The sequence below is a fragment of the Sphaerodactylus townsendi genome, linkage group LG10, assembly GCF_021028975.2.
Source record: "Sphaerodactylus townsendi isolate TG3544 linkage group LG10, MPM_Stown_v2.3, whole genome shotgun sequence".
NCBI classification, from domain to species: Eukaryota; Metazoa; Chordata; class Lepidosauria; order Squamata; family Sphaerodactylidae; genus Sphaerodactylus; species Sphaerodactylus townsendi.
In genome coordinates, this window is record NC_059434.1 from 66,411,987 (window position 1) to 66,437,912 (window position 25,926).

General features: G+C 40.5%; 1 protein-coding gene across 5 annotated transcripts in view; it reads right to left on the reverse strand.

Moving 5' to 3' along the window:
* The window catches only part of NPNT (nephronectin), a 69,206-nt gene that overhangs the window by 14,838 nt on the left and 28,442 nt on the right, over window positions 1-25,926 (reverse strand). For 2 of the 5 annotated variants that reach the window (XM_048510043.1, XM_048510042.1), the window contains 7 exons: window positions 23,189-23,281; window positions 12,461-12,580; window positions 11,459-11,578; window positions 10,107-10,241; window positions 7,880-7,963; window positions 6,614-6,730; window positions 4,714-5,190 (listed from right to left, as the gene is read on the reverse strand). In XM_048510043.1, coding sequence (XP_048366000.1) covers window positions 4,714-5,190; window positions 6,614-6,730; window positions 7,880-7,963; window positions 10,107-10,241; window positions 11,459-11,578; window positions 12,461-12,580; window positions 23,189-23,281 — 1,146 coding nt within the window. Of the gene's footprint in view, window positions 1-4,713; window positions 5,191-6,613; window positions 6,731-7,840; window positions 7,964-10,106; window positions 10,242-11,458; window positions 11,579-12,460; window positions 12,581-23,188; window positions 23,282-25,926 lie in introns of all 5 variants that reach the window. The other 3 variants (XM_048510047.1, XM_048510044.1, XM_048510046.1) reach the window with 2 other exon arrangements.

Genomic DNA, 25,926 nt, shown 5'->3' on the forward strand with positions numbered 1-25,926 from the left:
ATGGTACTATTATACTCATTTGAGAATCCTTTGAGACCTCCCCAGGCTTCATCCCCTGGACCTGGCAACCCTAATCTCCCAACCCCCCAGATTTGTGGATAGGGGGGGAGCACCTGGTAAAAAGCTTTGATAGGTAATTTCGCCAGATTCTCATTCAGTGATTCTTGATTGAGAGCCAGCGTGGTGTAATGGTTAAGAGCAGGTAGATTCCGAATTTGGAGAATTGCTGATTTTCATTTAGGAGGAGCCTTATCTAGTGCGAGAACCAGACACGCTTCCACACCCCTACATTCCTGCCAAGTGACCTTTGGCCAGTCAATGTTCTTTTCCAAACTCTCTCCAGACCCAACCTAAATTTCACGACGTCTGGGTTGTAAAGAGAAACGGAAAGGAGTTTGTAAGCCACTTCTGAGTCTGCTTACAGGAGCAGAGGTAGGGTATAGGTGAAACGAATCTTCTTCTAAGTTGTTGGCATGCTAGAATTCATTGGTTGTCACAACAGTACAAACAACAACCGCCGCTGCTCTAAATTATCTCGATCTAATAATGAAATGTCGCGTGACTTCGGAAACAAGTAACGAAGGTTATTGCCGTCACAAGCCTCTTGTTATCCAACAAGCCAGTTTTCTTTGTAGAAGCCAAACAAACCTCAAGCATGTGCTACGTTTCTAAAAAAAAAAATTGTGCCTCTTCACTGCCTCCAGGAACTCCTTCCTGCCCCTTCCCTCCCAAACATGATTTTTTAAACTGAAGGCAGAACTAATTAACTTTTGCCTGAACCTACAATTTTGCCTTACCAACAAATGAAAAAAAAATCCACTGACACGGATCGGCAACGAAGTATGCAGAACACATTCATTATTATTACTGCATGGCTCGAAGAAGTTGAAGAGATCGGTTTCTGTTTCATTTTTATTTTAGCTTGTTAAATTCATTAAATATAATTGTGATGATTTTTTTGCAAGCAGTGGCAGAAGAACGGGGGTGTGGGAGAAAATGCATAGCTGCTGCTGATGGACTTTGCCAACCTTCACAAGCAGCAACAAGATAGTCGAGAAAAACAAGGAGTGCCAGTTGCGTGACGATGGAAACAGAACACCTCAGGAGTTAAAATAAAGACGAATACGCCGTGAACGCACGACTTGGGAAAGGTCTAGTAGGCAACACCGATTTTCCTGGATCTGCATAAACATAGGGTCCGTAGTATGAATCCTTTGGCACTCCAGATGTTATGGACTACAATTCCCATCAGCCCCTGCCAGCATGGCCAATTGGCCATACCATTGCCTAAGCCAACAGTGAAAGTGAGCAAATGTGAGCAAAGCAGAAATGAAAGAGCTCTTTGCAGCCTTCTTTTCTTGCTGCAACCCTTAATGTCTCACAAGTACCATGCAATAGTGACTTTAAGGTGTACCTATTTTAGCGTGTTCTATGTGGGGCTGTCCTTGAAGATGATTTGCAAACTAAACTTGGTGGAATATGCAGCATCTGTCTGTTATCTAGTGTGGGCCACATGGACTGTACACCCTATGCCCTTTTTTTTGCAATTCAAGATTTACTTTTAAAACCACACTCTGTACATACCTGAAGGATCACCTGTCCTGCCATGACACTAACAGGTGAAAAATAATTTACTACCAATGAAACAAAGAATATTAAGCCTTAAAGTCTCACTGCAAAGCCTCTGTTATGGCAGTGCCTCTGACCGGCTGCCTGTGCCAGTTGTGCTTATGTTTTGATAAGAATAAAATTACTCATGAATTGGCAAACCACGAGGTGATTTTAAGCAGAGCTTTGGTGCTACAGCTACCTTTTTGCCTAATGTCGGCTGACAGTAGCATTTTGATTATTGATTTTGTGTAGCATGGCATGTCTAAACAAATTTTAATGAATGACAGAACAAAGACCAACTTTTGACTTCCATGCTAACTAGAAAGGCAATTATTAGCATTTGTGTCATATTATATTTAAATCCTAGATGAATTGACAACTTCCCCTTCATAGGGTATTCTCTCCTTTATGCATTCAAAGATGCATTAAACAGATTTTAAAAACTATTCCTTGATACAGCATTTATGCTTGCAAGATTAAACTCTATTCCTCAAGTAATTCAAGGTCGAATGCAAAGGATTGCATACTCAGATAGACTTGTGACAGTGACCATTACCCATGGAACACTTACCTCAAGGCTGTTCTCAGTGCACTGGGCTCACAGAGGGCTCTCCTCGCACTTCTCTGTTTACATGTAAGGAGGCATACCTATCACTCCAGCTGCTTGCTGAAGTCTCAAACCAGTTTTGGTCCTTCAGGTTCTCTTAACTTTGCCCATCAGCAGCTGTAAAGGCACAGATCTCAACACATGGGGAAGTCTCAACACTAGAGCTGATATTCTCCCCTTTCTTCCCCTTCACACACACTGTCTCTGGCTGCTGCTATCACAAAAGAAGAGAGGAGAGAGGCTTGTCCGAAATAAAGTTTTAAAAGTCCTCCCAATCATTGGGAGGGTGGAAGCAGAGCAGGAGATGTGGGGTGGAACCCTGCTTGTATGCTGCCTTATAAAAGCCCTCTTAGTTGTTATTTTATATGGAGAGATCAAGATATCGATCTCTGAATATGTGCACTTAGAGAAGCAGAAAGGAGTCAGCAGCATGGAATGGGGACTGCAAAGCAGAGTGATGAAGTGGAAGGGCATTTCTAGTATATTATATTTAATGGAGTGAAGATGTCCAGGGCAAAGCTGTGACGACTGGCAAATCTCCCTGTTCTGGCAGAGAAGCAAAATTAAATTTGCACTAGAAGTGGTCTTGCTTGCCGCGGGGAGAATAACAAGTGAAAAGTGGGGCTTGAAGAAATATGTCCGTACAATAAATCTTGCTGCGATGGACAGTCACCTCCACCACACAGCAAACACATTGTGCATAATTGGCTGTGGATTACTCCTCCTTTCTGGAGTAATGAGGGGCTGTCAATACTAGATAAGGTTAAGAAACTCTTAAGAACATAAGAAACAGCCTGCTGGATCAGACCACAATCCATCTCATCCAGCACTCTGCCACTCGCAGTGGCCCACCAGATACCTTTGGGAGCTCACATGCAAGTATCTGAAATGCGCAAGGCAGCAATGTCACCTATGACTCAAAGACAAACCAGCATAATAGCAATGTAATACCAGTATAGTTCTCTGACTGAGAATTCCACATGTATGGAGCATTTTCACAATCATGAGCTTCAACGATGCCCCTTTTGGTGGTCACATTCCATAAAACAGGAACCACAAGTTATTTTTAATTTGATCCTTGCAGTTGCTTAGCAATACATAGCCTGTGAATGACAATGTGAAGTCACAAGGGACAGCATTCTGCAATTTGGAAGCTTGGACATTAAAAAAGAATTGGGTCCCAAGCCATTCTCAGCTCACCTGTGACTTTCATTTCATTAACAGTAAAAAACAAAAAGAACTTTCAATACCACTGCAATAATTTCAGGTCTTGATCTATATCAGTGTAAAATGGATAAATGTTAGGGTTGGAGGACACCACAACATGAGGAACTGTATTAAAGGGTCGCGGCATTAGGAAGGTCTATATTCTCAATCGCAATTTGGCCTTTGAACATCTTTCAGAGTTCAGGATATGAAAGTGTTCCATTGTTAGATAGCCAGGTGAGTTTCATTGGACAAGTACTGAAAAAGTCTCAGTATGCAGGCAGGAAAATTAGTACCCTTTACTGCAGACCTGGGCATTATACGGCCTGCCATGGCCACATCTAGCCTGGTCTGGATGACCGACAGACCCTGACTGCCCCCCCCGCCGTTGCTGTTGGGAGCGCAGGGCATCTTTGAAAGCCCTCAAGCATGAAGCCGGTTGCCTTGGCTGCCGGCTTCTGTGGGGCTTTCAAAAGCGCCTCGCCCCCCTGCCTTTTGGCCCAGCCCTCCACAATATTTTCTGTTTCTTATGCAGCCCCATGGAAAAAATAATTGCCCACCCCTGCTTTACTGGGTCCACAGAAGTCCAGCTTAGGCTGTAAACTTACTGTGAATTAATCAACGCACATCATTGCAGATATATATTTTCCTTTCATGAGTCATGAAATTGTACTGCAGGATGGATTACTGTGTGTGCAGAGAAGCTGGTGAGTACATGTTACAAATGTTCATGCTTTACATGATGCAAATGGGTCTAGAATATAATGGAATAACTCAGGAGGTCACTTCTATAATATAATAGGATTGTAGTCTATTGTATTAATTGCATTGCTATATGTAACACTTTGCTGGTCCTGCATTGTCTTCTTCCTTGTAGTCCACTTTCTGCATTACAGTATTCATACTTTACACAGGTTTTTGTTTGCATTGTTTTCTGGTTCTGCGATCCTAATCCTATTGCATTGTTTATCAGCTGTTTTATGCTGCATGGTTGAATTGCTTTCCATTTTTTGTCATCTGCTTTCAGTCTCAGTGAGAAAGACAGACTATCAATAAACAAACAAACAAACAAATAAGGACAGCGATATAATGCATCACACAAGACCACCACACCCAGCATAGGCTTGGTTTAGGAGCACCACCCACAGCTCCAAACCTCCAGCCCTTGCAGTAGTCAGAACTACTCCATGGCATGCAATTTCTGCAATCAGTTTTGCAGAGATAATACCCTGCTTACTGAGCTGATCATGGACCATTGTATTAATGTAACGAAACTGAATGTCACTTACTAAATACATCGCCCCGTGGTTTCTGCGGATCAATGGGTATCCTGTTGTCAACTGTAAATCCCTGAGGAGGTGTTGCTGTACTAGGAACGTGTTGAGGCTCTTTAGTTGTAAGTGCTTGTGTTGTGATGAGCCTGGGTGGTGTCGGGGGTGGCGTTGGAGGTCTTGTAACTGGCAGAGGTCTTGTTACGGGTGGAAGTCTTGTCACTGGCTTCCAGGCTGGTTTTGTTGTTGCAGGCTTTGTGACGAATCTGGTAAAAGGCTTTTGCGTTGACCTCATGGTTGGCCCTGGGGCAGGCTTCATTGTTGTCCTGGGTGGAGGCCTTACTGTAACTGGGACAGGTGGTATTTTGACAGGCTGCTTTCCACCTCCAGTTTCAGGTATCGTGTTGGTCATCCCACTGCTGCCTTTAGGAAAGGTAGTGTTCCCCTTCAATACAGTAAACGGGCCTGATGGATCAATCATAACTTTGGGAATAGCTGGGGATGAAAAAAACAACAGTCATCTCTCTGCACAAAGCAAACCTAGGACACAATGCAAAAGCAACAACTAAATCACTTACTGCAAAGCAACCACAGTTACACCAGAAGGATTATATTGCATGTTGCTTGTAGTTTTTATAAATACCAGTTCCTCTTACAGACTTTTGAAATGTGATTGCCAAGTGTTACTTGTGTGGGCCTCCATAACATTATTGAAGATAGCACATTCTTCCTCAGTACCAGAAGATTCTCTGCACGGTTGACAATCATTATGGTTAAAGCAAGAGCTTTTCAGTGGTGTGGTAATAGCGACTGGATCCTCTGGGCATATTCTTAGTAAGGGATAGGAGGCACCAGTGCCCACCCATAGACAGAGCACATTAAATACATGTTACTTGACCTGAAGTAAAATGTTTTTCATAAAACTACACATATGAGACTGGATAAAATAATCCACCTGACACATGCTATGGCAGCATAAATATAGTTTTATGCCACTGGGGCAAAGTGTGATTCTACACTTGGAAAAGAAGGCCTGAGAGAGCAAGCAGATGGCACAGCTGACCTCTAAATCTTCCATAGCTTCAACAGACCTATGTCTTGTTGTGATATGAACCAGCAACAAAATGGCACAAAAGACAAAAACCGTCAATTACAGTACTAAGACTCAGTTTAGCTCTTTTCCATCCCACTCATTTGCACACTCAAATTGTTCGTGAGAGGGAATCCATTAGGTGAGTCTCCATGGTTCTGCCAAGAAGGTTAAGGAGAATATTGTCAAAGGCTCTCATGGCCAGAATCAACTAGCTGTTGTGGGTTTTCCAAACTTTGTGGCCGTGGTCTGGTAGTTTTTGCTCCTAACGATTCACCTGCATCTACAGTTGGCATCTTCATCTTCATAGACATGTCACAGTTCTGTAGGACTTGTTAGCTGTAGATGCAGAGGAAATATTAGGAGCAAAACCTACCACAAAGCCTGAAAAACCTACATCAGCCAATGTTAGGGAGGCCATGCAATGTCATGGTGACAATTCATGTACTAAGTAATGCTAGACATTTTAGCCAAGATGTGTATTGCTGCCACACAGAAGATATATTTTGCAGAGTCCCCATAACAAATGCAATTCACAGATTTGTTCTAGAAGGCTGGTGTGATTAACACTATGCTTAAGATAACATAAATGGCAAGCTTTAAGAAAACGAAAACATTGGAAGCCTCTAGTGCTAAGCTGTAGCAGCATCATTACTTCAGCGGTGGTCAGCAAATGAATTTCTACCAAGGCCGAGCATTTGTAATTCACTGCTGTTAATTTTAATTAGTTATATCTAACTAGTATCCGAATCTGCTCATAAGGATCACTGAAGCCGCATTGCTTTAGGAACTGTACAAAAAAACACACAGATATAGACAGCCCCTTACCCCACAACTCCCTCTGAGATACCATCTCAGAGAGAACCACATTAAAAGAGTCCTGTTCACTTCTGCCACGTCCCTCAGTCGAGTCAAAACCAGCTTCATTTTCAAGGGCATCGAAAGCTGGCAAAAGATTTAGTACTATCAACAAGGGTCTCTGCCAAGGGCTCCAAAGAAAAAAGATTTCCATTTAATTTAATAAAATGGCTCGTTCAGAGTTGTCATGCAGGTCACCTGACCAACATCAGGTATGAATGCACCTCAGCTAACGTACCCCCAAGCTCAGTTTTTCACAAATGCTGAAAGCAAGCAATCAAATTCCTTCCTTGCACATGCATGCAATCACAACAAAATAAGCAAAGGATAGTTCAGACAATCTTGATATATGATATTGTTATCTCTTGTTCCATGCTCCAAAAGGCTTGCAGAAAAAAGAAGAAAGTTTCTGTTGGCCAACTCCGCAAAATCTGACGGGTTATCCCACCAAGATTTTCAACTTAATTTTCCGTTTGTGAGTATTTTTACAGAAAGGAGTTACTTGGGATGGTGGGGAAAAGACCTACAAGACAAAGGAGTCTACAATGGAATCACCAGAGGCTTTTTCTTCACATAAAGTTTGGTATAGGAGAAATGATGAGAAATGATGAACAAGCAGATTGGAAATGCACAGGATTAAACCCGGGTCTGCTATATTTGAAGCAGGCTGCTAAAAATGTGTATTGGGGCCTTGATATATTGCATGTGTGAAAATACAGACTGAGTCAGGGATATAATAGGTATGCATGTGGAGGACCTGTTAAGACAACATCGCCTAGTGGTTGATCTCCATAACGAAATGTTTCTGGCCTGGGACAACTATCATGACAAAGTTTAAACAACATATAATCAGGCAATGAAAGTGGTAGCAACTTACAGTAAGGACCAATACAACATGATCACATTCCTGTTAGCAGCAAAGCACATGGACTGCAAAGTATTACTACTACTGGAACTATGTACAGAATGAAAGTGCAAACTGGGTTCAGTGGATTTTCACTGTAAGAATGAAAGGAACTTGAAGCTGAGTATTTTTATGCTGGCATGTTAAGATTCATAAAACTTTAAATATACTGTCCATTCCTTTAAAGTATCTGAGTGAAATTGAGACAGACATGATTGGATCTCAAAAGATGCCTGATTATGTTTCCATCTCATTTGGTTTTGGAATTCAAGATGGCAAGGATCATTACGTACTCATGCAGTTCATTCCGTCACCTTTGTATCCATCCTTACATTTACATTTATAGGATCCTTGAGTGTTGTAGCATCGGGAAAATCCTCCACATTGATACTGGCCAAGCGAGCATTCGTCAATATCTATCACAAAAAACAAACAAACATAAAAGCCTTTCCACATGACAGACATCATGTGCAGCATCTTCAAGCTATATAGTCCTCAGTCTCTCTTTTACTCTACTAAAGCTAATGGTGAAAATCAAAGAAACAATATCACATGGGTGGTTTTAATGGTGCTTTGTCATGCAGAATCAGTGAAATTTGTTATTCTGAGCAGCTGAACTGCTTGATCTGAGGAAGGCATTCCAAATCCCCTTTCTATGCCCTACCTAGAGATTGGCAACCTAAATATATGCTGGGATCCTTGCCGTTTCTTCTTGACAAGGCTAAGCTTGTGGAAGGGTATATGGAACTCAAAAGCTTGCGCATAGTTTTGTGACACTGTAGTTACTCCTAACAAGAGACATTATGAGGATGGTGAGGGGTGGCATGCAAGGGAGGGGCGGGAGGGGGCCCGGCATCTGGACATGACCCACCCAGCCTAGTGGAGGGAGGGGAAGGGGAGGGAGGGGGCCCAGCATCTGGACATGGCCCACCCACCCTAGCGGAGGGAGGGGAAAGGGGAGTGGCATGCAAGAGAAGGGGAGGGGAGGGAGGGGTGGCATGCAAGGGGAGGGAGGGGGCCCAGCATTTTGGACCTGGCCCACCCACCTTAGCAGAGGGGGGAGGGGAGGGAGGGGTGGCATGTAAGGGAGGGGATGGGATTTATTTTTTCTCCCTCACTGCCTACCAGCAGTGCCTCCATATTCTCCAGATTAAGCTTCAGTTTATTGAATCTTATTCGGTACATTACTTGCTCTAGTACTGAACAAATGCCCTTCTGAAGCGTGGTTAAGGGCATCTACATTAGCGGGGGAAAAATGGTAACATGTCAGTTGTTTGCTTTTTGTTAGGTCACAGATAAGAAAACTGTTTGGCAATGATCCCAGGAATAGCAATTATCTGAGCTGGCAATGGAAATCAGTCCCCCATTTTGAGCCAATCCTACACGATGTTTGAATGTAGATCTATGCTTGGACCGTAGTTGTCATGGAGATCATTCTGTTACCTAATAAAGGAGGAACTCTTACTTCCAGATCATAGACTGTTTCCACACATAACATTTGTGTTGGTTGCTTTATACTTTTGCAGATCATTTCACTGTGAAGACCTTGTCCAAAATGCACCAAGAAGCCTCTTTTCTTTCTACAGCTTCTTAGAACGTAAATCTGAGTAAATCTTAAATTAGTACTCTGCTTCACACAAACAGTAATGGAATGTCTCATTTCAGCAAGCTGACTGGAAATGAGGGAACTTGTTACACAATCAAAGTTATCTGTCAAGTCGGCTTCACTTTAAGTTCAACTATTTTAGAAAATTTTAATGGTATACAGTGAATGATTGCACTTGGGGAATTAACAACTCCTGTATAATTATGTTAAAATAAAAAACTATGATTACTTGCTTGAAAGGCTGTCTGAAACATTTTAGCCTCCTTACCGGACTTTGTGGGGCTTGTTGTAAGACACAATATGAGAAACACAGTACTGCCTCCAAAAACAACCTTGTTCTGTTGAGTTCTTCCTCACCCTTCCATAACAACGAGACCAATTCTCAGTAGGTCTATTTCATTTAGTAAGCCCTATTTTATTTAGTTGTCCTTCATCCCCAGAAAAAAAAATCCTCACGATTCCAGCCACAGAGTAACACACCTGGTTGTGATGATATTTTCATGTCTCTGCCTCCTTCAGGGGCAGCCAACAACGAGAAACAGAGCTGGAGAAAGAATGGTTTGGCTACCCCTGAAAGAACTGGGGAAACAGAGAACATCATGAAAAGAACAGTGTGGGTCAGGGTCACACATTCCTGAAGATTTTAAGCGTGGAGCCTGGGGTAGGGAGGGAAGTGGGAGGGAAGTGTGGGAGGGAAGTGACCTCAGTGGAGCATAGTGTCATAGAGTCCACCCTCAAAAGCAGCCATGTTCTCCAGGGAATGATCGGATGGTCAGTTGTGATTCCAGGAGGTTTCAAGACCTTATTTGGAGATTGGCAACATGGGGGGGGGGGGGGGAGGGGGAAGCCTAAAACATGTAGTTTCTCTCCAAAACAAAAACACATTATACACATACACATAGTGTTTTAGAGTATCCTTCTAGGAAAGCTATTGAGATAATTAATTTGATTACCATGGCACTGGTATTTGCCTCCAATGTACATCAAATCGAAGCCTTTGTGACACTTGCAGATGTAGCTCCCAAACGTGTTGACGCACTTCCTAAATCGAGGACAGGTCACTCTCCCAGTGGCACATTCATCAACATCTACGAGCCAAAATCAGTCAGTCAGCTGCAATAGACTTTGTGCATTAAAGCTTGTTTTAATATTTGTCTTAGCAAACCTGAACAATCACAAATTGGGCAGGGGAGGGGAGAGAATTACATTTCATTCTGTTTTTGTATGTGCTGCTAGATAGAAATTGTGAGTTAATGTGACAAACCCATGCTCAGTTTGTTTCTTTTTTCTTCATCTCCTAGAATGAACAAGCCATTTATTTTTAATAAGTATGTGTGAAAACCCAGACTTTGAGCTGAATGGTCCAGGCTAGCCAGATACCATCAGATCTTAGAAGCTAAGCAGAGTTAGCCCTGGTTAGTATTTGGATGGGAGACCGCCAAGTAATACCAGGTAGAGAAAGGCAATGGCAAACCACCTCTGTTAGTTTCTTGCCTTGAAAACTCTATAAGGGGTTGTCATAAGTTGTCTGCAATTTGACAGCACTTTACACACACACACACACACACAAACCCAGCGCAGGGGTTTCTTTGTTCTGTTAGGTTCATCTTTCTCAGGTGGGATATTTTTGTATGCCATCTGCCTACTAATTTGAACTCTAGTGAAGACTACTTAAACATGAATTTATTCATTATCTATCACTTAATTTAAACACAGATTAGGGAAGGATTTGTCTTGTTTTCAGTCAACACTGAATCGTGGGTTTTGTAATTTGTAGAATGATTGAACAGCTATTGCTACACATTCATATTAGCCTTCGGGGCATATCATGTCAAAAGTGACAAACCAAAAGAATGAAGATGATTGCTGGGGGCAGAATGGACTACTATTTCTGTGAATTTGAGGTGGTTTCCATTTGCCACCTTGTAACACCTTTTCAAAGCAAGGTAGCATAGTACAGTCTGATCTCAGATCTCAGAAGCTAAGCAGGGTCAGTACTTGGAAGGAAGACCACCAAGGAAGGCTCTGCAGAGGAAGGCGATGGCAAACCACCTCTGCTTGTCACTTGCCTTGCACGTCCTTTGCTGGGGTCATCCTAAGACAGCTGCAACTTGACAACACTTTACGCACACACACACAATATTTATTCAACTTGATGTAACTGTATACAGATTATGGCAGGGAAACTCTAGGACTTTAAGTCCCTTTCTTCCAAAGAAGGCCGATTCTGAGAAACCTGTCAAGTATTTCCTATTGCTTTGCAAAGGGACAGAATGGAACTATACGTTTATAGCTCTTGACTTACCAATACATGTTCTACCGTCGGGTGCCAACTGTAAACCGGGTGAGGGGCAGCGGCAGTGTACCTCCCCTTTCACGACATCACAGCCATATTGGCAGTTTGCCATTGAACATGTGAGGGCATCTGTTGAGAGATTATCATTACAAACAATTAGAAGCGACTCAGTATTTAAATTCTGTGTCAAGAGTGTAGTCTATCAAGCTTAATTATGGAATTAATTTAATAACAGAGAAAGTCTATGGAAAGGTTACCATTGATTTTAGGAGGAAAAGCATCTGATTGATTTCCCCCTGCCACACCACACACATACTTTGTACCACCCCAATTTGTCCTTCCAGGCAAATCCCTAAAGTATTTTTGGAGGGATTCAGTCACATGTTTTGTCCTTTCATGAGGTAAAGGGAAATTTTAACCGCACATCCGGTACAAGAGTGAGGTAAAAATATTCTCAGTGAGACTTTAGGATCCTGAAGTAACTCAGGAAGGCTGTTCACAATTCTTAAAGAAGTAGAGCCTTTGGAAACTGCTCGCTAAAAAGGGATTTGATGCTTAAAATAAGCCAGTACATTCTTAACACATTATAAAGTCTAGTTCTAAAATCTAATCTCTTCACACTGCAGAAAAGATTCTGTATAATCCTTCAAGAAAAGCAAATTCTCTTTCCCGTTCTTAGTATTCAAAGTATATCCCCTTCCATATGATCCATAAAGAACCTGACATTTGGGGAGTTTACACTAGAGCTTTAAAATAGGCACAGAAGAAGACATCTGTCATTTTTAATGGGTCACATTTACATTGTACAGCAACATATGCCGATAATAAAGGTCTCATGCATTCCCAAATAAATTATGACTGAGAGCTCTGTTGTGTTGTGACAATAAAACCATCCAAATGAATTATTCTATACTTCCTTATCTAATTTAGCAAAGTTTAATCTTAATTCATGATATATTTTTTTAAAATGATGGATATGAATTTTTATTCAGCAGAGGGCTCCTGACGTACTAGAACATGATCCATCTGGCATAAGCATGTACCCATTCAGACAATAACACTTGTAGCTGCCATATGTATTCATGCACCGGTGTTTGCATGGTCTTGGTTTCAGTCCACATTCATTGAGATCTAAAACAAACAGGGAGGAAACAAAATAGAGCAACTATTACACATTTGCATTTTTTACAGTTTCAGAGAAGGCAGCAGACATATTTTCTTTCTCTTGCAACTTAGCCCTGATGGATTCTGAGATGTCTGAAATATATTAAAGATTTCATTCTATTTTGATGTTTAATGGCCAAGGGTTGAAAGTTTGGGATTTAAGGGTTCATATGGATGCAGAGGAAACTAGCAGTTTCTATGAAATTAGTACTTTATAATTTGGTCTATTTTTATTTTTGTGTGTGTTATGGCTTTTGCCTTGAAAATTCATATAAAAATGGTTACTACAAAGAAGATATTTGAAATATTAATCATTTCCATCCCATAAGAATAGAGGACCAGTGTACAAGTAATAATCTTAATCCAGAATCTTAATCCCATGACCATAGTTAAGAGGGTACTATTGCAGACTCTCTCTTGCCCACCACCAATTACTTCTGTCCATCTTAACTATGACTACATTTCCAAGTACAATTCAAACTGGTGGCTTCTGCCTTCAAAGTCCTAAACAACTTAAGATTTCAGTACTGTCTAGCCTGCTAAACCTTCCAGTACCTAAGAAACGTGCAAGTTCTATAAAATGTGTACCAAAATGCGGTAGAGCTTCTACATTTGTGCATTGTAACGTTTTGCCCTCAGCAATCGCTGATGGTCCTTCCAAGCACCTGTCTTCAAATGCTCAACTATTTCCTTGTGTTGCAGGGGAGATTGAGATTGTTGTTCTGTAGTTACTTCATGCAAGTTAGAGATGATGGAACTCCTCCACTCTAAATTATGTCACCAGGTAGTTTAGCTCAGTGGCTAGTGACTCCTCTTTGCTGGGAAGCATGCGCACGTCACTGGAAAAGTCTTTTGAATGTAGCCATTCAGGCTAGATTCTTGACTTTGAAAGGATTCTGTTAATCCAATGTTTACAATTCCTACATTTTGCTTTAATAAATGTATTACTGAAAGGTCCACTGACCATGTTAATAAAGCTGTGTCTGTGTATCCAGTGTGCCAGCTGAGATCTGCTTTACATACCCTACTCTCTGCACTTCTGCCAACAGCATTAAAGCTGATGGTAATAGGATTGCAGATCGGGGTTGGGAGATTTCCGGAGCTTTGGAGAGGGAGAGCAGGAATCTCAGCGGGGTATAATGTATCCGGGGGAACTGATCTCTGTCACCTGGAGATCAACTGTAATCCTGGGAGAACTCCTAGCAGCCCACATGAAAGTTGGCATCTCACTGTAATAACAAACTATCCTAATCTAGTTGAAGGGTCAAACCAAAATACTTCTTTATACCCACGCTTTAGACTTTTTTTAATTGTTATAAAAGTCTGGTTCTAGAAGCAGATGTTGTTATTAAGTGGAAAATATCTTATAAACCTAGTGCATAAGGTACAGTCATATCTATAAAAATGCAATGGCATAATAAAATTGCCAGCCTTCTACTTGCTTTGTAAAAAAACTTTTTACAGAGTTCTAAACATAACACCTCTGGGAGTAACATATTTTGGCGCACAGGTTTAGGCTATAATATTGGATAGCTATTAACAGTATCATCAAAGAATGTAAGTATATATTAAGAGTTTATGCTGGTAAGTTTTATTAATACTTTGTTCCACTGGTGCTGCTGTTGGATATCATATCTCACCACTCCTAAAAGATTTATCCTGGCTGACAAGTTGCTTCAAGGCAAAGTTGAAAGCTGTGATTTTTTTTTTAACCTATAAAGCTCTAAATGGTCTAGAAAGCAGTATTTTTAAAACTGATTTCTTCCACATTTATCAGCTTATCTATTAAAATCTGCTGCTAAGGCTCTTCGTGTGCTCTCCCAACTTGCTGGGACAAAGTCTTTTCTGCTGTGGCACATTGAGTCTGTCCAAATTGACCTACTTGGTACCTAACCTTCTCAGCTTAAGGCCCCAGGCAAAACTATTTCCTTTCTCCAGGCGTTTTTGTAGTTTTGTAATGTTGTGTTTCGTCTCTTAGTTTAACTGAACACATGCAGCTACATAACAGTGAGTTATGTACTGGGCCATCTAACTCATATTGTCGAGTTCATGTTATTTCCCCATTGTGATTATTTTGATTGTGGTTATTGGTTTGTGAATGGGTTTGAAATAATTTTGACCACTTTTAAAAATCTTTTAACCACTTTTGGAGTGAATATTTTATACAGGTACCATTTTACTTATTGCTTGTCTGGAACTTTCATTGAGAATATATTGATAGGATATGGGGTATAAAAGTCTTAACTATTGTTTAACGAATTTTAATTAAAGCTATATTCAACATTTCTGTGGGTTTCATTTGATTTCCTCACAGTGAATTAACGGAAGCATTTCTAGAGATTAATTTAATATGCTTTACAAAATATGCTGGAAATATTAGGAATATTCCTAGGATTGGATTTGCTTTTCCCACTTGTGTTGGGGAAGATCAGCAAACACCCATCCACAATCATTCTCTGTTATGTACTGCATAGTAGTGAAGTAGTTAACACCAGTGGACTCTAATCTGGATAACCCGTTTGATTCCTCACTCTTCCAAATGAAGGGCAGACTCTCATCTGGTGAACTGGATTTGTTTTCCCCGCTCCTCCTGAAGAAGTCTGCTGGGTGACCTTGGGCCAGTTACAGTTCTCTTTGAACTGTCCTAGCCCCACCTACCTCACAAGGTGCCTGTTGTGGGGAGGGGAAGGGAAGGTGATTATAGGCCACTTTGAGACTTCATGCAGGAGAGAAAAGTGAGGTGTAAAAACCAACTCTTCTTCACCTTGTGGAACGACCTCCTTGAGGAGGTCAGGAAGGCTCCTGTTCTACATACTGTGTGAAACAAAATGGTTTGGGAGACTATTTTAATAAAGGAAACATGGTTATTTTATAACAGAATGGTTCTGTGAGGTGCTTTATTAAAGGCAATGAGACTGGACTATGTATAGTTTATATTATTTGTTTGCTACATAGATTACTTTGTTCTCATGACATCGTTTCTATTTATGTAATACCATTTTCTGTGTTGTTTAACATAACCATTTTTAAACCAACATCCTAATCAGCATTTATGCAGAGTGTTCAAAGCACTCCAAGTCAATTATCTTGCTGAAATTATCACAACTATCCTAGATAATACTATTTTTCTTATATTGCAAATAGAGCAATTTGGCATGGAGTTGGGAAGAATGATGGTTTGCATAATAAGACTATCTACTGAGTTCTCAATAGAGATAAGTTTTGGATTTCTGCAATGATACTCCATTGTTTAACCACAGTGAATTTAACACAAGCTTTCTTTTAAGTCTGTTTTTTTTTTACTTTGTTGTATAAGAAAAGGTATTTCTGGTTGAGACGGCTGGTAGTAATTAGCTTGAGGCAGAAGCACTTAACGAGTTGCACACAGGTGTTGCACTTTTTATCTACCAGTTAATTCCTGACTCATCCTTACATCTTACTTAAATCCTTCCTGAATGAAGGAGGAAGGAAAAAGAAGACCCCCCCTTTTCAAAGTTATGACTTTTTAATTTTTTTAAAGGTTGCCTAAAATACTGTTTTTTGCAAAAGTTGTACTGAATTTGAAAATGGAGGACACACCAAGCCTGAGATATGTTTTATTTTTTTTATTTTTTTTTATTAAAAGGCCTGAGATATGTTTTAAAGAGCTTTGTTATCCTGCCTGCTGAGAATACCCTTCATAATTCCAAACTACACAATTCGACTGGGAAGCTATCTTACATTCACATGTAGCAATTATATAGTCAGAAACATACACCAGTATGGTCACCATTAAAACTGTACATTCAAAGGCATATATAGCAGCAGATTGTGTGTTGCAGGACTCTGGAAAAGCAGTCCAAGATTTGAGCACAAGCTGCTAAGCTTGGATATTACATTGCCAGGACAGAAATTACAAACGCCAATGCATAGAAAGATTATTGCTTGCGCACTGAAAAGCTGCTAGCAAAGTACAAACAATTATAAGGTTGCATCTTTGATGATGAAAATGAAATATAGCACCCCTTCTTAAGAATATAACTAGGGCTGCAATGTTTAAATGATTATTCAGATGAATCCATTAAACATACTTTGATAAACTGAAAATTAATTAGCAGCAGTTTTGTTAAACTTATTGTTCAACTCAAATGTATTGCTTCCTATAACACTGCCAGCAAGTACGCCATTTTAGAAGATCCTCCTTCCCTCTGTATTCAATCTTTCCAAACCTAAATGATACCTACAATCCCAGATGGCAACATGGGACCAATTGAGCTGCAAGCACGTGATAGGAAGTTCAATGACACCACAGTCATATTATGGAAATGGAGGAGACAATCTGGCTGCAATGTGGGAAACCTCTCCATTGCTGAATAACCCCATCTTGCAACTTGGTGTCTGTATGCAAAGACAAGCAGGAAGCAGGGCATCCGTGCTCTCAATGCTGCATGTAGTTTCTTCCAAAAAGCAGCAAAATTGGCAGTCCTATAGAAGCTCTGTGACCCTCCTAGGAGTCCTAGCTCCTAAATTGAAGTCAATTGTTCTGTTGATTACTGTAACTTTCCTGAGTAACATCAATAGTGAGTATGCTTTTTGCTTTAGAACTAATATATTGCACATGTACATAAAGGCAACTAAGTAATTGACTAAAACTCATGGGATCGATTGATGAAGATTTTTTTAAATGGTAGGCTTAGTTTTCATCATTGTAACCTAGATTGCTCTGAAGCTGATTGGACATCTGGCCAGCTCTAGCCTTGGTAATGTTGCAGATGGCTAGTATGATATCAGCACTAAGAACTGGGTAGTGCTTCTTATTGTAACAAACAGTAAGATGGATGCACTTAAGCACTGCAGAGGGTAAGAACACAGCCTTAAACAATGGAGGATTCACTTGTTTTAGGAGAAGGGGGGGAATTGTAGCAATATGTGTCATCCTTCATCTTCTGCGCAATAGATGCCTTTGACAAGGCTGCCTTTCCACACAGGAAAGGTGGAGTTCTGGTTTCTGGGTCTAGTAATCACCACTGATCAGCATTATAAGATCCTAGTTTGAGTGCAAAACCTCAATTCTCCCACAATGAAAGCAATTCTTTGGAGCTGTTGGCAGACTTATACTACCACCATCATTTCCAAAAGTTCCTTAGCAAGCACATGGGTTCTGTAATGTTGCATTTATTCTAGCCTGGTTGGTTTCCAACTTCTATGAGTGGCCTACAAAGAGGGACTAAGGCCTGCCCATTGGCTGCAGACAATGGCCATATGGCCTCTTGCCATTTTACAGCATAAATGCATAAATGGACTGGCTTTCAAAAGTATACCATCACAAACAATTGACCAGAGCAGGTAATAATGGTCACATGATGAGGCCACCATCACAAACAATTGACCAGAGCAGGTAATAATGGTCACATGATGAGGCCACTTTTTTGAAAAAGGTATTTAAAGCATAATAAACAGCTGTACAAATGCCTGAGATATACAAGATAAATGTAAACCTACATCATGAATGAGTTAATACAAGTATGATGTTCTTATTTTGGTCAACCACAGACTTCATGGAGTCCCTTTCATTCTGTCCAACTAAATGACCAAAAAAAAAACCCCAGTGTGCAAGCTTCCAAGCATCATTTTGGTTAGTCCTAATTAAAGGTATTATACAGTTTCTGTTTACGGGTTTTGCTTTGGACCAACCTGAACCTCTTTCCACTGGTGTCAATATCTTTAACCTATGCAAGTACCCAGCACTTTCTCCCCTTGGCTTATGAAAGAGTTCAGAAAGAGCAGCACATGTCCTGAAAGGCTGAAGCAAGAAAGTAACACAGGCACAAATGAAGAGAACTGTCTAGGGTCAAGCCTTTCCAGAAGAGAGGTTTGCAGCCTCAAGAAAATGCAAATGCTGACTTGCTGAGCATGCCAATGCTACTGCAGGCAAGGCTTTGATGTGGCAGCCAGAGGTTTGTTATCCTTTAGCACATCCGCAAGAGGTTTCACTGTAGTTCAAAGCCGTGCAGGTGGAAGAAACGTACCACCTGAAGTCAAGGATTTTTCTCACCCCTCAGAGGAAAATTTGCTGCATGATGATCCAGAGGGATGAAAAAAGGTGGTTCACTGGGCCAGTCATATAACAGTGGGTACAGGAGCTCAGCTTCACAAGGTGGGGAGAAGGTACAGTAGAAGTTAAGACCCAAGTAATGACAGAGTGGTTTGTTCAAATACTATTAACGAAGATGCATCAGTTTTAGTTAAGGGGAATATTGGGAGTATTTTAGGGTACCCATGGGACAACAGTGAGTCTGACAGAACTGGATAGTATTGTCCTATGCCAACTGTCCTAAAACACGCTATCAAATCTTGTGCAATGGGCAGAGGTTCCATGACTGATGCCCAGGGATGTGGAATACAACAATAGTAATTAAATAACATCTTCTTCCACTCTGCTCAGCCAAGTCTGAAGCCTTCTGCTAAAGGAAAAGGCTCTTCTTCCAGTGGACTTTGTTTCCCCCCAAAAGGCCCCATAAAAATCTAAAATATTCAGAACAGCTGCCAACAAAGCCAATAAATATAAGAGATAAAGGTAGTCAGTCCCCTGTGCAAGCGCTGGCTGGGTCATTACTGACCCATGGAATGATGTCACATCATGACATTTACTCAGCAGACTGTGTGTAGGGGGGGGGGGTTTGCCACTGCATGACCCCCAAAAAATCAGAAGACCTAACTTCCAGACATTACTGGACAAAAGGCTACTCGAGGCAACCAGAGGGTAGAATACTTTGTTCAGAAGAAGAGTGAGCAAGGAATGGGTTAAGTCTTCCTCTTTCCTGTCCATTAATATTTCATTCTTCACTCCTCATATTCCCATTATTTTTGAAATCATGAGACTAGGACAACATGTTTGCTGATACAACCCTGGGAGACCTCCTAATTCCTGCTGAAAACCTGTTCATGTTTTGAACTTGGTGTTTCAACAGATGTTTTAAAATCGTACTTTCTCAACCATATGTTATTGTCTCCCCCCAAAATCTTATAACTCATTATAAATCAGTTACCAGATTTTACTTGGAGCAAAAGCAAGAACAAATGCTACTTACCACAAAAATACACAATTGACCTTCTGTCATCTCCAGTACAAAGTTATGGCAATTGAGAATGACACTCAACTTGGTCTCATAATACTATGTGCATGATATCATAACCTAAATACATCATGACCACAGACCATGAACAAGGCCATTTCAATTATTTTACAGCTGAGTTAAATCAGGGAAAGAACTGGAAGATTAATTGATAACAGGATCAATTAATTTTTAGCAATTAATCAGTCACATAATTTTCATAGCTTAATTTTAAGATTCTGTTATTTGGTCCGCAAGAAGTGGACGGAAACCAAAAGGTTAAATTTCCTATCGTACAAATGGCATTTCTTTTTTGCCCTTTAGAAGATCCCAATATCTGCCATACAAACACAATCACAAGAAATGGTAGCTTTCTGGAATATAATTATCAATTTATGAAAATATATGTTTATTTGACCTTTTTGCCAGTAATGGAACTTTTATTTAATACAAGTAGCCTCTTCAAATCTAGGAAACACCATCCGTATTCAGAGATGGAGCTGAACTACAAATGAGGCAGTCAACAATGTAACCTATGGATAATGCAGATTTCCTTCAAAATACATGATATGACATATGGGATCATGAGTTGTAGCAATATGACATATTATAAGTAATCAGCCCCATAAATATCAGGGCTGCCATATTTCCAAAAAGACTCCACTGAAATTAGCAGCAACTTGTATAATTGAGCTGCCAAGTCCTCAAACTAATGTGTTTTAGTATCTATGAACTGTTACATGTCACAAAGCATTTTCTGTGTGGGGAAGTCATAGGAGGAAAAAATAATCAGTGTTCTATTATGTAGGGCAAGGCAATTGCTGGACTCTCCTTGCTACAGCACCACAGTAGAAAGGGCTGGAAGAGAAACCATCCATCTTCTCTGAACAGGCTGTTAGTCCCCATTGCATCCACCCCTAGGTTGCCTGAGCCTGGAGACCCACACAAGGGCTGGGGACAAGAACAGAGGGGAGGGGTGCAACATTGGTGACATTGCCATGTCACTTTCAGGTAAAAACCCAGAAGTGACAAAAAGTAGCTCAACTCCACAGAGTTTCTGGTAATTCCTAGAGCTTCCCTGTGTTGGAGATATCACTGTGTTGGTTTGCTTGAGTGCCAGTGGGCTACAGGCTGCAGCCGTAGTGGGAGGCCTGGCAAGCTTATTCTCAGTAAATGGAAAGGACCTGGAAAAGAACAGTTTAGAAGGCTAGGAGTGGGAAGGGTAAGCGATTTAACTTGCAGGCAAATCTTCATTTAAAAGAGAGTTGGTCATTAAGAGCACAATCTCTTGCACAGGCCCAAAATATACTTGACAGCAGCAGACAGATGGCTGTTTAAACTCCAGCTATAAACTGGGGTTTGGGGTTGGGGATGCAATTTTTAGAGCATAAACAGCTCATGCCTAGTGAATGCAAAACCTTCCCCCTGCTATCACACAGACCCCATGCAAGGCTGCTCCTCCTCAGCCTTGGCTTTTCCTCCTTAGACAAGTTCTGACACTGGAAGTTCAGCAGCTGCAAGATAAATGCTTGTTGGGGAAGTTAAAAACAGCCAAAACAGGGTGGTCCATTTGCTCTAAATATCAAATCCTCACCAGAGGCTCTATTTGTGATTTGGGCAGTCTGGGGTTCAAACAAACGAGCTCTACTTTCCTTTTGTATATTTGAAAACATGTCCCCAGGAACCTTGGCATTTGAGGATGAGTTTCTGGCATATTCTCCAACATGGGAAAGCTCTACACATTACACACACAAAAAAAGACAACACCAGCCCACAGTGGAAATGTGAACATTTGTCTTTGGTGCAATGGAAAGAGGCCCAAATTCTTATTGAAACCAAAGACAATAATACTTAGTCAAGAACTACCTGTAAGACTGCAGAGCCCAAAATTTCTTGCAGTTCTCTTGTATTATTAATTATAGTGGGTATCATTCACCCAGAAGCTGACCTTTATGAGACCCACTGTGGGCAATAGTCACTGGAATGTTGAATAGAGTATGAATTTCCGACACAAAATCCCTGCCTTCATAAAACTTCATGACTTTCGTTTCATAAAAGCCACAGAGCCCAATGGCAGAGGAATACAGATTTGATTGCTTTATACAGAAAACATTTTTGTGGCATGGAATGATGCCCCTTTCCTTACAGCTTTCAACTGCAATCAAGGAAAACAGAGGGAGAACAGGAAGTAGCCAGATACCCGTTCATCATGCCTAAATACCAGCTGAATACCAGCGAAGAATCTTCTCCCTGAGGAACATTTTTATTATATTTTAACGTTATTTATATTGGGTTGTTTTAATTGCAGTAAACTGTTTTGGGAGACGCTTTTGGCTGAAAGTCAGGATAGAAATATAAAATACATAACTAAAACTACAGTGTAAAACACAGACTGTTACACAAGATGGTGTTGGTTGGGTCTGACCAAAGTATGTGTAACAACATGAGGTAAAGGAAGGGCGAGAAAGATTGCCAAGGTGAAGGTGGGCTCACACGCCACACAAGCCTTTCAAGGAAGAATTAATATATCTAAACAGTCAAGCTTTAAAAAGCATTTAGCAACCACTGTGCCACAAGAGGATTAACAAGTATCAGAGAACACAGTTTCGTTCAGCACCACCTCCCTCAAATTGTCACATTCTCTACAGCGCTCATTTGCTTTTCCATAATAAGCTTTAAAAAGATTTATAACGGTTAACTGAAGAATGTGACTGTGACCTGTTTAAGCACTGGGGAGAATTCTGCACTCTGTGAAATAATGCTTTGGGGTAAGTGATTAAAATATGGCAAAAATGGCCCATATTTTAAAAGAGTCATTTGCATTTATAACCTCCTGGATAGGAGCTCATTATAAAGACAGTAGGAAGAATCATTCAAAATTGCATGGTAGTTTTTGTTATACACCCTCCAAAATCCTTACTACCTAAAGCAGAATTAACACTTTGAAATTTTGCTCAGGCTACACACCTCTAAAGCAGGCAGAACAGCTTGACTGAAGTCCAGTAGCACCTTACAGACCAACAATATTTTCTTTGGGGGGGGGGTCTAAATTTTGAGAGTCAACACTCCTTTTATCAGATGCCACTTTGACTTTCAAAAACTTACACCACCAAAACCTTGTGGGTCTCTAAGTTGCTACTGGATTTGAATCTAGATGTTCTATTGCTAGCACTGAATCCAATTCTCGCTGATCGTGTATCTCCAACAACACATTTACTTGATAAACGATCATTTTCTGTCAAGTATTGCGATCCAATCACGGGCACTTTTGAACATAATGGAAGTTCTCACTCAGTTCAGAGGGCTATATGGCAGGATAGTGCTGCAGTGGCATCTTTGGCCACCTCAGGGCTCTTAATTGGGCTGAAAGTAAGCCATGACTCAGATTAGGAGAATCAGATTGCTGCAAGAAAATCTGAAATATATTTGAGCAACATGACAAAGAAGCTTGGTTATGAATGCTAAGTTTTGGCTTTCTTACCTTGGTTGCATGTTTTTCCAGTGTATCCTGGTTGACACTTACATTTGTTTGGTCCGATACATTCCCCATGTTTACATCCAGGCTGACATAGAGCTGTGAATACAAAAAATGCAAGCTATCAGTTTTTGCTCTTATTAAAACACACATGATATTAAATTTTGACCATGCATTTTAAATGTTCAGCAATAAGGTGAAGGTGATGAGGGAAGGAATGGTTTCCCCCTTTTCCCTGCCACCACTTTTCTGAGACAATATCTCCTTATCCAACCATTTTCCTCATGTGATGTGCCAGGTATTGTTAAAATACAGATATACAAAAATATTTAGTATTCAACCTTTTCACCCTTAAGGCAAATGTTATGATTAAAAAATGCAAAAGATACATATCTGAATTAATTGAGTATAGCTACTGATAATGATTGTCCTAAGCCACAATTAAGCTCCCTCAAAATGAGAATGTAGCAAATAAGTTTCCTTAAAAGGTCATAGATTCATAATATAGAACTGAGACTGCCATTTGATCAAAGGGGAAATATTTGGAGGGGGAATAATATTTTTCTTTATGGAATAAACTTATTTTATGATAATGTATATATGTTTCATGTAAAGTATTTGCCTCCTATATATTTTCAAATCAGATTTTTATTCTTTTAATTCTACCAAACATCTCTCTCCATATATGTACCTATCCTTGAGGTTCCCATGATCCAAGCATGAGTAGGACCTTTTATGAGTATTAACTTATGCTTGAGCTTAACTTGTAGAAGACCAAGCAAAAAAAGTAGTAATGAAATTTTGCAAAACGTCAGAAAATGTCTGAAAACTTGCAATTTCAAGAAAATTAGAATTAGTCCATGCAAAAAGGAAGGAGGCAGTGGAAACGCTGCTTATATGCCTAGATAGGATCAAAAAATAGCTTTTAAATCCACTCACTGATGGAAATACTGAAGTAAGAAATATATACCAGGAAACATTTTTTCTGCTGCAAGACACATTTGACTGTGATGACAAAGAAGGTTTGCTGCCAGTTTTATTGTTTCCTGACTCTTTTTCCAAGTTTCAACTCTGTATTCTCTAACCAGACTCCCAAGTGCCAAAAATATATTAATGTAATTAGTGTTACTACTTGTAATATGGGCTAGCAAAGGATTCAAGGATTTTAGTCAACTTTCTGCCTTTTAACATGTTAGAGATATTTAATTAAATATGCAGATTATCCAAACTTCATTATAGCTGCCATTTGAAACACTAACGATAGAGTTGCCAGTCGGCCTGTAGAAAATGCCCTGTCCAGATTATGTTATTTACTTCCATGCCATGAAAAGCTTCAGCAGCTCATTTCTACACATTAAGGTTCTACTAGAGGGACAATTGGGGCGTACACCTTGTCAGGTTGGGGGGGGGGGGCGCCAGGCAACCTGGCCGGCGCCCAGCAGCTCCCCCAGTGCCAAAGCGCTGCTTGCCGGTGCCCAAGGCCGGGCTCAGCTGCGCAGCTGAGAGTCCTCTCCCCTGCTGGGGGATCGCACCGGCACCGGCACCGGCACCCGAGGCCAGGCCCAGCCACGCAGCCAGGAGGCCTCTTCCCCGCCAGGGGATCACGCCAGCACCCAAGGCCAGGTCCAACCGCGCGACAGGGACAATTTATTTTTCTCCAGCTCAGTTGGCAAGCCTTATTGAAAGAAATGTTGAAAAAGCTCTTTTAAAAAGAAATTGTAAGTCACTGTGCACACCTGAATGAAAAAAGTGTCTCTTTAATTCAGATTAATTAAAATGTGACACGTGCAAATGAATTTGTCTGTTTATAAAACTAATTAAAATGTGAACTCCTACTAAACAACAATTGACCTTCACTACATACAACATCTGCCAATTGGTGTATTGTTATAAAATGTTGTGCTGACATGGTATAAAATGCACAGCTTTACATAAATGCAAGAGTTCCTTGCAAGCTCAGTACCCCCCTCCAACGAAAACTTCCATCATGTGTAGTCCTGGTACCATATGGTCCTGGTACATAGCAGTATAGCGTACAGATATGTGAGGGTATACATCATATATCCATCTCAATAACAATATGCCTGTAAAAGGTTAGATTTTATTTATCTCCAGACTGGTTCTATGCATTCATATCACAGCAGCAGATGTTATATGAAAAAACTTACCTAGGCATTCAGCATCATCTGGGTTGAAATTGCAAGGAAGCAATTCTTAAGACCCTTTCCTGGGAGTAAGCCCATAGAATACTGCTGAGTAAACCTGCTTACAATTATCCCCAAGTCATTATCTCCAATAATTCAGGGATTTTTTTTTCTTGTTTCAGTATTGCAAAGCAAAAGGCAATGGGGAAGTTGCATGCAGCTGTGATACTGTGGAAGTTGACTGTTCCTTCCAACTAAGGGGATTTATAACAATCCTTGTTTGGATAACTAGGGATTGAAATTTTTATCATTAAATGCAATACAAAGCAGAATGCAACCTCATAAAACATCTGCTTTACTCAAGAAACACATTGCCATTATACGGCAAGTTGTTAATGTCTTTTGCACCAAGCTCTATCGCGGGCAGCTGGCCTTTAATCTTTTAAGCAGCTGGATATGCCAAACTTTCTTTACTCACTCGTTCTGGAATGACAGTGCCAAATGTTGCGATCGTGGTTCCATAACCAACAGAGAGATTAGAAGACCAGAGAACTAAATGTATAGCCCGTTTAAATAAAGCAAGTATTGGGTTTCCAAAGA